Raw genomic sequence first — 14,926 nt, 5'->3', positions numbered from 1 at the left:
CGCAGGCTCTGCGATCATTTTGCTGAACACATTAATTCCCCCTCCCATACAGACATTTCTGTCCTGGACCTCCTCCACTATCAGAGTGAGGCCCAATGCAATTTGGAGAAATAGCAGTTCATATTTTGCTTGGGCATTTTATAATCCAGCAGAATATTGGCTTCTCTGACCAAGTAATCCTTGCTTTCCCTCTCTCCATCCCTCCCCCTCTCTAACTAGTTTGACTATCCTCCTGATTACATTTTACATAGTATGCCTCGTTGTCACCTTCCCCTAGCTAACGATACATTCTACATTTTCACTGATTTCATCCTTTGATCTCTCGTTTTTAACCTACACCCTTCCATACCTCTCATTTTCCCTCTTCCCGACTCTCAGTCTGAAGAAGGGTCTGGACTCGAAACGTCACCCATTCCTATCCAGCGATGCTGCCTGGCCCGCTGTGTTACTCCAGCACTTTGTGTGTATCTTCAGTATATACCAGCATCTGCAGTTCCTTCCTATACATGCCTTTCTGGATGGGACAGATTGTAACTCTGCTGGGTAACAGCACTCAGGTTGGTTACTGTGAGGAGTATGGGTTGATGTTTGACAATGTGGTAACACACAATATGTTTATGCCACAATAGACCAACAACCCTAACTGCAGACCAGTCCGAAGTAGGCGCAAACAAGTTTCACACAACGGATCATTCATGATAAAATATTGATTTTATTCTACATAATCCAAGCTGTTGTGCAGATTTGTAAATTTCCTGCCTTGAAAGAAAAAATAATCTTAACATTCTGTTTTCTCAATCCGACATCTGGAAACATAGTTAACTTTTCAGTACTTATTCAGCTGGCTACTGAACTAAGTGGATAAAAATATATAAATCTATAATAGAAATACAAATAAACAATTGCCCGACCAGTCACTATTCACCCTTTTTAAAATGCCAAGAATTGACATATTATGAATATAAACTGATCTTTGGTTTGTAATAAATTGCACAGTTCCCTTGGATGCAAAGTAATTTTTAGTAAACATTGATGGCTGTTTTTCATATAGTTTAAAGGCTCTCAAGCAATTTATTCATGTCACCAGTGAAGAACCAGCCCAATTTGAAACTGAATATGTTGTAGAATAAAACCATCCTATACCCAGCTAATCAAATGCAATACCAGCCATAAATTAAACAGCAGTAGAATCCCAGTTATACTTCACAGCAGAAATATGTACATCAAATGATTTTTGTTTTAAAGATATATATAATACATTTACACATCTCCTTCATTTAAAATGCATAGAAGAAATCCAACTAGAAGTGTTAACCTTCTTGCCACCACACTAATTTTGCTTGACTTTAAGAAGTGAAATATTGTGCAGTGTCTCTGAAAGTTTCTGCAAAATTAATAAATTCCAATTGTTGCTTCTAGAAAACGAGTCCCCTTTAAGAAACAAATCTAAGGCATGTACCCAATTCGACAATTCCTTGAGAGTAATCAAAGGGGCTCTGGACTCACTGTAAGTGAGCAACCTTGAGTGGGACAGTACTGTGAAAGTCCAAGAAGAAAGGACCTTCCTGACCGGGGAGGAAGGTGGTCGGGATGATGTTGTAAACTCCGCCAGGAACACGCTCGATTTCTGAATAGCAAAACCCACATCTGTAACAGAAGAAATGCACATGTTAACTCTCCCAGGTTGCACATGGACTGTACAAACTGATAACCAACACAAACATGAATCTATGCTCTGTCTCAGCACCAATGAGCTTTACAGCCAAAGTTGTAGTTTGGAAAAGGCAGTAGCCAATTTACAACAGAAAACTTCTTCAAGTAGCAATGTAAAAGTCTTTAGATAATCTGCTTCATTGATGTTGGTTATGGGATCAGTATTAGCCACCCTCTTTCACACTGTGTCATTTGGATGACTTTGCATTCCTGAGAAATCTAATATGCGTTGGTTTAATGCCTTATTGAAAAGACATCACATGTGGGCAGTGCAGCACGGCCACAGCACTGCATTCGATGTAGCAGCTTATGTACTTATGAACCTGGCCGTGCCTTAAACTCAGTGTGGCGATTCTAAGGTAGGTGCAACAAGTGAGTCAAAGCTAGCACCAGAAGAGAACATGAATCTTCCCCATTATTGCATCTCCTTAATACAAAATTTCTTCAAGACTTTTCAATGAGCAAAACCCAAACAGTTCCAGATGTTGTCACATTCAGGATAATGCAATCCTTGGCATTATAAAGTATGTTGGATTATTTTGCCAAATACATAATAATAATAATAATAATAATTTTATTTATAGAGCACTTTAAAAACACACATAGCTGCAACAAAGTGCTGTACATCACTAATCATTGACAAAAAAGTTAATACACACCAAAAATAACAATCAAAAGAAATAGTAGGAAAAGACATGTAAAATAAAGAAACATCAAAAACACCACAAACAGAAGCAAAGCCTCAGGCATGGTCAAAAGCCAGGTTTTAACACTGGATTTGAAGATGGACCTGAGGGGGCTGTCTGATGTGCTGTTCCAGATTGCCAAGCAGCAACAGAGAACATGTACTCAGTCTGTTAAAGCCTTCCTCTGGCTTCACAATTTGCAACTCTTCAATCCATATATAGCTCTTAGGGCTAACGGAATTAAGGGATATGGGGAGAAGGCAGGAACGGGGTACTGATTTTGGTTGATCAGCCATGATCATATTGTATGGTGGTGCTGGCTCGAAGGGCCGAATGGTCTACTCATACACCTATTTTCTATGTTTATCTCACATCCTGTTTATTCACATGTGGCCTTTGTCCAACCATCTGCCTATCAACCCCCACCCTTCCTCCTTGGCCGTGTTCACCTCTTATCTGCCACACTTTATCCTGTACCTCCTCTCCTCCCGCTTTTATTCTCCCTACAATCAGTCTGAAGAAACATAGAAATTAGGTGCAGCAGTAGGCCATTCGGCCCTTCGAGCCTGCACCGCCATTCAATATGATCATGGCTGATCATCCAACTCAGTATCCCGTACCAGCCTTCTCTCATTACCCTCTGATCCCCTTAGCCACAAGGGCCACAGCTAACTCCCTCTTAAATATAGCCAATGAACTGGCCTCAACTACCCTCTGTGGCAGAGAGTTCCAGAGATTCACCACTCTCTGTGTGAAAAAAGTTCTTCTCATCTCGGTTTTAAAAGATTTCCCCCTTATCCTTAAGCTGTGACCCCTTGTCCTGGACTTCCCCAACATCGGGAACAATCTTCCTGCATCTAACCTGTCCAACCCCTTAAGAATTTTGTACGTTTCTATAAGAGCCCCTCTCAATCTCCTAAATTCTAGAGAGTATAAACCAAGTCTATCCAGTCTTTCTTCATAAGACAGTCCTGACATCCCAGGAATCAGTCTGGTGAACCTTCTCTGCACTCCCTCTATGGCAATAATGTCCTTCCTCAGATTTGGAGACCAAAACTGTACGCAATACTCCAGGTGTGGTCTCACCAAGACCCTGTACAACTGCAGTAGAACCTCCCTGCTCCTATACTCAAATCCTTTTGCTATGAAAGCTAACATACCATTCGCTTTCTTCACTGCCTGCTGCACCTGCATGCTTACTTTCAATGACTGGTGTACCATGACACCCAGGTCTCGCTGCATCTCCCCTTTTCCTAGTCGGCCACCATTTAGATAATAGTCTGCTTTCCTGTTTTTGCCACCAAAATGGATAACCTCACATTTGTCCACATTATACAGAAAGGTCCCGACCCATATTATCACCTCTCCATGTTCGCCAGGAATGCTGCCTGACCCATTGAGGAACTCCAGCACTCTTGGAGCCTTGGATTTTTTTCCCTATTCCTTCAACATTATTTGCTCTAAATGACCGACGTAACACATTGGAAAAGGCTGCTGGACTGCACAAAGATAACTGCAACATTTCTGTACTAATCCTCACATAATATGCACTTCTCTCTTTAGTGGAGTAATGGGTGATATGAAGCAGGAGGAATTGATATGGCGGAGTTTGCGGTCGAGTCCACTGGCTACTGTTAATGCCAGGGAATAGCTAATACCAGAAGAGCAGATGAGTCATTTACGAGGGGATCAGGCAAGGCCAGCTAACACTGACCAGAATAATTAATTCCTTTGAGTAAGTGAAGCTGCAACCAGTATGGGAAGGGCTGGAACAATATTGAGGCTTATGCAACTTCCACTAGAATAATCAATTCATTTTTTAACCTCAAATATTCTTCAGGAACTGAAAGTTATAAATATGCTTAAAGTTACCATAGAAATGACTACAATCATTGTATTAAAATAAAAACACACGTTCATACCTATAATCTCCACTGGCCTTTTTTTGGAACTCATTGTCTCCTGTTGTTGAAACGATCACCATTTCAAAACCAACACTGTACTGTCTATAAAAAAGGAAAGTTAAAATGAACAGAGAGAAAAATACAATGTATAATTACAATTTTGGTTTGTTCCCTCTCTCAGATCACGTCATATTAACATGAATTGTCCCATTTATCCCATTATCATTTGTGCTTGTTGAACTACATGGGGTCTCAAACTATCACTGGTTTGGTTTAAAAATTCTCATCATTTGTGTTCAAATCCTTCCATTATCAATCACTTTCCAAAGTTTAAACTATTCTGGCCCTACAGTTCTCCAAGATCTCTGCATTCTTTTACATTCTGGCATTTCGTGCCCCTATCAATTGGCCTAAAAGTTGGTTTAGTGTGTCAGTGATAAGTTTGTCGTGTGGTAACCAGTCAGCGGAAATACAGTACATAATTACAATCGAACCATCAAGTGTACAGATACATACTAAATGGAATAATGTTGAGTGCAAAATAAAGCCTTGTAAAGTTGGATTAAAGATAGTCTGAGGGTTTCACACAGAGAGTTGTGAGTGTGGAATTCTCTGCCTCAGAGGGCGGTGGAGGCAGGTTCTCTGGATGCTTTCAAGAGATAGCTAGATAGGGCTCTTAAAAATAGCGGAGTAGAATATGTCTTCCGACTTATTGGATGAAGCAATGAAGACCAAGGCGGAATCAGCTAATTTAATATCGTACCTATATAATATCATTTTAAACATAGAAATACCCACAACAGATGGAATTAGAAAAGATTGGGAACAAGAATTAGCTATAAAAATCTCAAAAGAGACCTGGGATAATCATTTACTACAGGTGCATAAATGTTCGATCAACGTACGACATACGCTCATTCAATTTAAAACATTACATAGATTATACTATTCAAAAAATAAATTAAATAAAGTTTCACAAGAAGCACCAATGAGTTTTTTGTAGTTCTGGTATGAAACAAAATTGATCAAAGAACACTGGTACCCCCAGAATGGATTACTTCGGAATGGAAGGTAACCCACAGAAGAATTTATTTAATTACGGCTAAGGCAAAAAAGCTTATACTCTGGAAAAATGCGCCGACACCAACAATTGTGGATATCAAATAGTTTGAAACTACATCTGAAGAGATGAGATTCTCCTAGCCGGTAAAAGACCAATTCCAAAAGACGTGTCTATGTTTCTGGACCTATTACAAGTATGGGTGCAATAGTCAGGACCTGGTACGGGGAGGTTGGGATGACTTGGTTGGTAGTCCCCTTTCTGCGGAGTTTGAATGTTATAATGAGCGATTGTTTCTATTTTCTCGAAGGGTCTATTTTCTCACTACTCCTTCTCTAACTTCTTTCTATTGCTTTCTAATAAGTTGCACCCACGACTCTCTTGCACTTGCTTTTCTTACTTATCTCTTAAAGCTCAAAAAAAGGGTCAAAAAATGTATTAGCATATATGCTGTTGTAATTTACCGTACAAAAAAAAAAAATTTTAAAAAAAAAAAAAAAAAAAAAAAAAAATGCGGAAGGGGATATGGGGAAAGGCAGGAATAGAGGGAGATCAGCCATGACACATTGAATGGCAGTGCTGCAGATGCTGAATTGTCTATCTAATAAGTCCCCAAACTCGTACTACTCTGTCAGGACAAGGTCATGTAAAAGCAGAGCTGTGGGCAAAAAATGTTGGAAAAGGCAACCAGTAGAGAGGAGACAAGGAACTGCAGATGCTGAAATCTTGTCCAAAACATAAAGTGCTGGAGGAACTCGGGGACAGTCAGCATCTTTCGGGGATATGGATAGGTGACATTTTGGATCAGAACCTTTTTGTTAGGAAACAGGTTTGGGAACTTTTTGGCATAAGTTTCATTAATTTGTTCTATATCTCTCTACATCACCATTTATATCTCTCTTTTCACCTTTCCCCTGACTCAGTCTGCTGTAGAGTCTCGACCCAAAACGTCACCTATTCCTTTTGCTGTCCGACCCGCTGAGTTACCCCAGCTTTGTGCTTATCTTTAGGATACTTGAGCCTGACAGGATATGCTCTCCCGCTTTCCTTATTTATATATCAATTCCTAATCCTCAAAAATAAAAGCTGTTTCGATGTCCTCTTTGGAAAGCAGACTCCTACCCAATTTACAGCGTTTCACCTTTCCTAGTAGTAAAATATTAAAGTATAAGCAGGAAAAATTGTGTGATGAGAACGTGCTTTCTCCTCAGAGGATATTCCCACTGAAATAGATCATTTATTTGATGCCGAGGAAAGTTATTTTATATTATGTTTGAAACTATCAAAGACTGAAAAATGTAGTTCTTTAGGAGAACAGGAGCAGAGAACTAAACTCAATGTCTTTAAAATTACTCAGAAGTTTAAAATGTCTTTGTCAGAGGCTTTCACTTCGAAGTAAATGCTTTAAAATTGTTATCAGATTATATTTTACAAATAATCAATAACATTAAATAGCCATTATCATTAGACAGGTACATGGATAGGGTAGGTTTAGAGTGATATGGGCCAAATACAAGCAGGTGAGACTAGTGTAAATGGAACATGTTGGCCGTGGTGAGCTAGTTGTACCAAAGGGCCATTTTCCACATCGTTTGGATCTATAAATAATCAATCATAGCCAATGAGACATAAATGTAATTTATCGTCTTTGCTGTTACTTCAGTCATGCAACCCCCATTAAAGCCAGGAGACTTTCTAAGCAGAATGCTGGAGAATCTCAGTAGAACTGTGATCTGCTGTCGGACTTTGTCGTTACAGATGGCTGGGTCTTAATGCTGTTACATAGCAAGTGGTTGACGATTCCATTCGGAATCACTGGCAAAAGCCAGCTCGTTATCTGATGTGATTTTCAACCTTGAAAATAAAACCAGAGTGTACTAATCTTGTAACTCAAGGGAGTGCCGCCTTGTGTCATGAAAAACAAACACAGAAACCAAACACAGTTAATCATGAGCTGAAGGTTATTTTTCTTCTTTACTGACCTGGGACCCCGTAGTTCGATCAGCAAAGGCCCAGTTTTTTCTGCCGTGATCTGGTAAATTGGATTCATTTTGTAGCTGTCCCTGTAGTTTCCACATCCTCCTGCAGACTGACCTTTCCACTGACCATTAACCTACCATAAATCACAAACACACAGTAAAAAAAAAAACAATAATGTATTTCGGGTCAAAGGAATAAAGACAAGACACCATAATATTTGTTACAATGACAGGCATATATCAGGAACGTGGCATTTATTTGGTCAAGCTTGTTCTATCGTTTATAAAGATCTTTGACTGTATCTATCGATGTTATCCTTACCACAATTCTGCCAATATCAGATTTTATATTAATTGACAGATAATGATAATCATTTCAGTTAAAGGCTTTCATCTCAGTTGCTCTGCCATATCAAGATCATTTTTTAAACGCCAGGACTCATTAGAGAAAAAACATCTTTGGCAATTATTTATTCGAAGAGCAGAGAAAATTTTGAATGAACAGATTTTACCACAAGCCCAAATTGGCACGGGCTTTCTCACAAATTTGCTTTAATATTGAAGACATTGAAGCTACAAAAGGGAATGGGTTGTTTGCCCAACCACAGCAAATTGGCAGAAGTAAAAACAAAATTGCAGATACTAGAAATCCAAAACAAAATCGGAAAATGCCAGTTGCACACAGCAGGTCAGGCAGTATGTGTGGAAAGAGCAAGAGTCAATGACTCCAAATCAGATGATGTGACCACTCTATTAACAAATAATCATGATTCCATTTACCCAACCTGCCCCCTATATTTATATGTATTTTTCAGACATGTGTTTAAACCATCTAATCATGAACACTGGTATAAGCTCACCCTCAGCCACTGACGTTGGAAGTGAATTCTATATCCTAGTTTTGTCCTCCCAGCAAACTCAATGTCAATGTCAAAATGATTCTACATTCTTCTTGCACTTAATCTTAGAAACATAGAAAATAGATGCAGGGATAGGCCATTCGGCCTTTCGAGCCAGCACCGCCATTCAATATGATCATGGCTGATCATCCAAAATCTGTACCCCATTCTGGCTTTTATGACTTGGACTAATCCTTTTACTGCTATCCAAATGACCCATTATTATCTCTTTAATAATTGACTCCAGCATCTTTCCCACCACCGAATTCAGGCTAACTGGTTTGTAATTCAGTTTTCTCTCTCGCTCCTTTCTTGAAAAGTGGGATAACATTAGCTATCCTCCAATCCACAGGGACTGATCCTGAATCTATTGAACATTGGAAAATGATCACCAATGCGTCCACTATTTCTAGAGCCACCTCCCTGAGGACCTTGGGATGCAGACCATCAGGCCCAGAGGATTTATCATCCTTCAGTCCCATTAGCCTACCCAATACTATTTCTCGCCTAATGAAAATTTCTTTCAGTTCCTCTACCCCCTTAGATCCTCTGTCCTCCAGTACATCTGGGAGATTGTTTGTGTCTTCCTTAGTGGACAGATCCAAAGTACCTGTTCAACTCTTCTGCCATTTCCTTGTTCCCCATAATAATTTCACCCGTGTTTGCCTTCAATGGACCCACATTTGACTTTGCTACTCTTTTTCCCTTAACACATCTAAGGGACACTTTCACTGTCCTTCTTTATATTCCTGGCCAGCTTCCCCTCGTACTTCATCTTTTCAGCCCGTATTGCCCGTTTTGTTTCCTTCTGTTGTCCTATGAAAGTTTCCCAATCCTCTGGTTTCCGGCTACTCTTTGCTGTGTTATACATCTTTTATTTTAGTTTTATTCTATCCCTAACTTCTCTTGTCAGCCACGGTTGCCTCCTACTCCCCTTAGAATCTTTCTTCCTTTTTGTAATGAAATGATCCTGCGTCTTCCGGATTATGCCAAAAATTCCTGCCATTGCTGTTCCACCGTCATTCCTGCTAGGATCCCTTTCCAGTCTACCTTGGCCAGCTCCTCCCTCATGCCTTCATAGTCCCTTTGTTCAACTGCATCACTGACACTTCCGATTTAACGTTCTCCTTCTCAAATTGCAGATTAAATCTAATCATATTATGATCACTACATCCAAGCGGTTCTTTTACCTCTAGTTCTCTTATCAAATCTGGTTCATTGGACAACACTAAATCCAGAATTGCCCTTTCTCTGGTCGGCTCCATTACAAGCTGCTCTAAGAATTCATCTCGGAGGCATTCTACAAATTCTCTTTCTTGGGGTCCTGAACCAACCTGATTTTCCCAGTCTACCTGCATATTGAAATCCCTCATCACCACAGTGGCATTACCTTTGTTACATGCCAGTTTTAACTCCTGCTGCAACTTACACCCTACATCTGGGCTACTATTTTGAAAACTCACCTCAAACTGTTTATTTGAGTGATAGTCAGACATTCTTCAGTGAAGAACAGATTTATTGGAAGTCAATATGCACCATTTCCAGCCAAATGAGAAAATACTTAAACATACCTGATGATTTCTATAGGGTTGCAAGCAATTTTAAAGTTATTGTGGCTTCGTACCAGTAGCACTCACCCGCTTATAGTGTGTGTAGGGGAATAGGATCTTAGAAAACGCAAACTTGCACATGGAATATACCTATAGGAAGGAATAAAAATCCTGTAACTGAACAGTATAATTTTTGTCGTTGAAATAAAACCCAGCATGTTGAGCAACTGGTTTCGTGTTGCCAAAGAGCAAGTTAAAATTGAGATACATTGTATTCTAAAAAGCATAAATCACAATTCGTTAGGAACGTGTTCAACTTTTTTTTGTTATGGAGACAAAAGACTGCAAATGTTGTAATCTGAAGCAAAAAAACAAACTGCTGGAGGAAGAGCAGGTCAGGCGACATTCGTGGAAGCAGAGAGGCAGTCGACGCTTCTGGTCGAAAATCGGCATCAGGAATGGGACAGACTCCTTTGCCTCCACTAATACCACCTGACCCGCCGAATACCACCAGTACTTCGTTTTCCTCCCTCCCCTTTTCGCTAAGTTTTTTTTCCCACGCTAAATTGCCATCTTATTCCTCAATGTGTTTCTCTCCTGAAATCATCAATTTTTTAAAATTCAGTTTAGTCACCTGGTACTCAGAATAGATCTCCGTCAATGTTTGGCTTTTATAAGTAGCCATTTTGTCCATGCATATAACTTTCTCAAAAGTCATACATGCAAAATTATGTGAATCCAATAGGTGTCGTTCCTGATCACAATGAATTTATTTGCTACTGCCTCAGCTGAGCTTAGAGATACACCGTGGATACAGGCCCTTTTGGCCCAGCGAGTCCACACTAATCATCGATCACCACTACACTACTTCCATGTTATTCCAGTTTTGCATCCGACACCCGAAGGGCAATGTACAGAAACCAAATAACCTACAAACCTTCATGTCTTTGGAATGTGAGAGGGAACCAGAGTACCTGGAGAAAACCCAAGTGATCACAGGGAGAACATACAAACTCTGCACAGATAGCATCCATAGTCAGGATCGAACCCTTGTCACTGGCACTGTGAGGTAGCCTCTCTACCGCTGCACCACTTGGTACTGCCATATGTAATTCACTGGTAACATGCCCACGTCGAAGAGCTTCATGTGTTTGAGATGCATTCTTGAGACTCGAGTATGAAAGTTATACTGAAAATAGAGCATAGAAGCCCAAGGCACAGAAACAGGCCCTTCGTCTCTCAATATCCGTGCCGAAAATGATGTCAAGTTAAACTAATCTCCTCTCCCTGCATGTGATCCATGTCCCTCCATCCTAAAAGCCTCTTACATGCCACTAGTGCCACTATTTAAATGCCAATACAGACACCACAACACTGAAGAGGTGCAGTGTCAAGGGTGTTGTCTTTCAAGTGTTATGTGGTGAAGATCACAGAAACATGTTTAAACATATCAAACGGTCTCAAATTTCTCAGAAATCAATGTTTTACATTTAAGCTAATAACAGAGGGTAAACAGTAACAAATCAATAATATGCGTACCCTGAGTGTGTAATGGATGGTGTTCTGTTTCTCGTACTGAGACACCACTAAAGTAAACGTGTTTGTCCCCGGCGTATTCAGCTTAATCTTGGTCAGGTAATGAGGGCTGTTTATTCGAATCCCATCGATGTATGGAGGCGGTTCATCTACAAGATAATTTACAATATATCAGACTAGCTTCAGAGCTAAGAATTATACTGTCTGTTATTTAATGGATTTAATCTTCAATCAATAGCACTCTATATGTGCCAAGCATCCATTAATGAAACTCTGCTCCTAATATTACATCAATACTAATGCATGCCTGCATGCCTCTGGTACTCATCCTGAAAACAAGGATAAAGGAACATCAGACAAAAACACTGGGAAAGAGGTAACCCCAATTCTAATTTATTAGGTAGGCAAAATGTATTTTGTGAACGTAAATGTATTAGTTTACTTAGTGAGCCCAGAATATTTAACATTTATATTTTAATACCATCAAAAATTCTGAAATTGTCAAACTTGGAACGCTGAACGCTATTCCCTTATCATGTACCTATACGCTGTAAATGGCTCGACTGGAATCATGTGTTGTCTTTCGCTGTCTGGCTAGCACGCAACAACCTCGGTAAACATGACAATAAACTAACCAGTACCAAAAACGTACGGTTCATACTGTACTCAGGAAATTGTGATGAACTAAATGATCCCACAAACATCTGACCATCGTTGGTTCAAGAGAAAATGTTTGCGGTAGACAGAGGCCTGAGCATTCTGTCACTGACTCCATCCTCTTCCCCAGCCACCAATACAGGCTTGAAATGCACTTCCCTTAGAATTAAGTTCCTGTTTTAACCTGCATCATTTAAATCTGCCTTTAAACAAGCACATTCCAATCCTAATCTTTTCTCGCCAACAATTTTGTGCTCGTTGAATTCTGGCCTTGATCATTCTCAGATTTCTTCCCTGCTCCACTGGCAGTCACGTCTTCAGCCAAGTCGGCTCTGAATTCTTGAAATAGTTTCCTTAAATATTTCCATGCCTCTCTCCTCCTTTACGATATTCTATTAAAACTTGCATCTTCAAGCAAGTTCTGCAAAATTTGTCCTAGTATCATTTTTGTTTTTCAGCAAAATTGAGGGGCATTTTATGTTCTCAAGTACAATGTACAGTAAGCACCATTTAACTGTGTATCATCTCATTGCTCTTTGGGTTACCTTACCATGTGGGAAATGCTTACTGCATTTTCCTGCAAAACTGTAGTTGGCTCAACTACATTCCTACTCTTATCATGCAGCAAAATCCGAATATAACATGGCTGTTTCTATATTAGAAAATAAATGGTCCACATGTGGGTGATTTATCGTTAAACTGGGTTTACCAGAATATCTATTTTACAAATATATTACACAGTGCAATACATTTCTTTTTGATCTCGTTGCTTGTGGCTTTCAGGCACAGTCTTAAGTTGGTTCAGGTCATATCTACAAGATAGGAACTATTTTGTTTCCATTGGCGACTTTGTATCGGAACCAATAAGATCCCGCAAGGTTCGATCTTAGGGCCCTCTTTATTCAACATCTATATGCTCCCACTAGGGCAAATCATGCAAAATAATAATATTAACCACCACTGCTATGCCGATGACACTCAAATCTATGCAGCGCTATCACCAAATGACTATCACCCCATAGATCTGCTGTGCCAGTGCATTGAGCAAGTCAAAGACGGGATGTGCCAAAATTTCCTCCAACTAAATAAGGACAAAACGGAGATAATTGTTTTTGGTGCTAAAAAAGAAAGGCTTAAAGTAACCCAACACCTTCACTCTCTGTCCCTGAAAACTTCAAACAAAGCCAGAAATCTTGGGGTTATTATGGATTCAGATTTACATTTCGACAGTCACATCAAATCAGTAACAAAATCGGCCTACTATCACCTCAAAAACGTAGCAAGATTAAGAGGACTCATGTCAGCTCAAGACTTAGAAAAACTTGTACATGCCTTTATTACTAGTAGGCTAGATTATTGTAACGGTCTCCTTGCAGGTCTTCCGAAAAAAACTGTCAGGCAGCTACAGCTTGTTCAGAACGCTGTTGCTAGAGTTCTAACAAAGACCAAAAAATTTGAACACATTACACCAATTCTTAAATCCTTACATTGGCTCCCTGTATGTCAGAGAATTGATTTCAAAATCCTGCTGCTCACCTATAAATCACTACATGGTTTAGGGCCAAAGTATATCACTGACATGCTTCCACTATATAAGCCTTCTAGACCGCTAAGATCTTCTGAGACCAATCTGTTAGTGATTCCCAGAGTAAATACAAAACATGGGAAAGCAGGATTTAGTTACTATGCAACAAATAGCTGGAATATACTTCCTGAAGATTTAAGACTTGCCTCAACTTTGACCACTTTTAAAACAAGACTGAAAACTTTTATGTTTACTTTAGCTTTCAGCTAAATCTTAACTCCATTGCACTTTTAACTTTTGCACTTTTTATAATGCATTTTTAATTTTGCTTTTCTTTTCTTTTAATTCTTCCATTTTATTTCATTTTATTATTTCATTTTATTTTTTTACATGTTTTTATGTGAAGCACTTTGAGTCTGCCTCGTGTATGAAATGTGCTATATAAATAAAGTTGCCTTGCCTTGCCTTGGCTTTTTTAAATTTATTAGTCATGTCCTTTAATTCCACACTCACTGTTCAAGTTAAAGAAACCTAATGATATCTTTGTTATCGTTTAAAATCCCACATGAACTTGGTCTTTGCTCTTCAGGTGCCATATGGGAAGAAATCAACAAATAAAAAATACTGGGATCTCACTGAACCTTGGACTGTCAAGACGTTTTTTCACTAATGAGCTCTTTGTTAAGCTGATTAGTATCTTCACTGTGAACATCCAATCCTTCCACACTTCCATCCCACTGTAGGATAAACTGTAGGAGGGCACTTCTTTAATGAACATAGACCTGTACAATGCCCCTCTACCCTTTGCCCATCTGGCTGAACTCATTCTCACGTCAAACCACCTTGCCTTCAACTCCACTCACTTGCTCTAAATCAAAGATGCGGCAATGGGAACATGCGTGGGCCAAGCTACAACTGCCTCTTTGTGAATACATGGAACAGTCCTTTGACAGATTGAAAATTACAGCATGGATACAGGCCCTTCAGCTCACCGAGTCCATGCTGACCATCAATCATCTGTTTATGCTGGTTCCATGTTATCCCCTTCCACATCCATTCCCGACACATTATGGGCAATTTGCAGAGGCCATTTAACCTACAAACACACACGTCTTTGGGATGTGGGAGGAAAGCGGAGCGAAAACAGAGAGGATGAGACGGAGGTTCTTCCCACAGGCCATTAGGACTGTAAACTCTAATCTCACCAGGACTAATTTACTGTTGTGTTGTGTCTTTTTTAGTTTTTTCTAAAATGTAGATACTGGTTCTGTTCTATTCTGTTCTGTTGTTTTTGCACAATCCGCAGGCATCGCCGCTTTCATTTCACTGCACGTCTTGCATGCGTATGTGACAAAAAAGTGGGCTTGACAGTGAAAACCTATGCCATCACAGCGAGACCGTACAAACTCCACATACA

The 14,926-nt window shown here is 39.7% G+C and overlaps 1 protein-coding gene across 1 annotated transcript in view; it reads right to left on the bottom strand.

Moving 5' to 3' along the window:
• Positions 1 to 698: 698 nt before the first annotated feature.
• The window catches only part of capn7 (calpain 7), a 70,839-nt gene continuing 56,611 nt past the window's right edge, over positions 699 to 14,926 (bottom strand). The window contains exons 17-21 of the mRNA XM_055651040.1: positions 11,331 to 11,476; positions 9,879 to 9,941; positions 7,346 to 7,476; positions 4,322 to 4,405; positions 699 to 1,647 (exon numbers count right to left, since the gene is read on the bottom strand). Of these exons, the coding sequence (XP_055507015.1) occupies positions 1,503 to 1,647; positions 4,322 to 4,405; positions 7,346 to 7,476; positions 9,879 to 9,941; positions 11,331 to 11,476 (569 nt within the window). The 3' untranslated portion in view covers positions 699 to 1,502. The remainder of the gene's footprint in view (positions 1,648 to 4,321; positions 4,406 to 7,345; positions 7,477 to 9,878; positions 9,942 to 11,330; positions 11,477 to 14,926) is intronic.

The sequence above is a fragment of the Leucoraja erinacea genome, chromosome 2 (assembly GCF_028641065.1).
Source record: "Leucoraja erinacea ecotype New England chromosome 2, Leri_hhj_1, whole genome shotgun sequence".
NCBI lineage: Eukaryota > Metazoa > Chordata > Chondrichthyes > Rajiformes > Rajidae > Leucoraja > Leucoraja erinaceus.
This window is presented reverse-complemented; position numbering and strand designations above follow the sequence as displayed.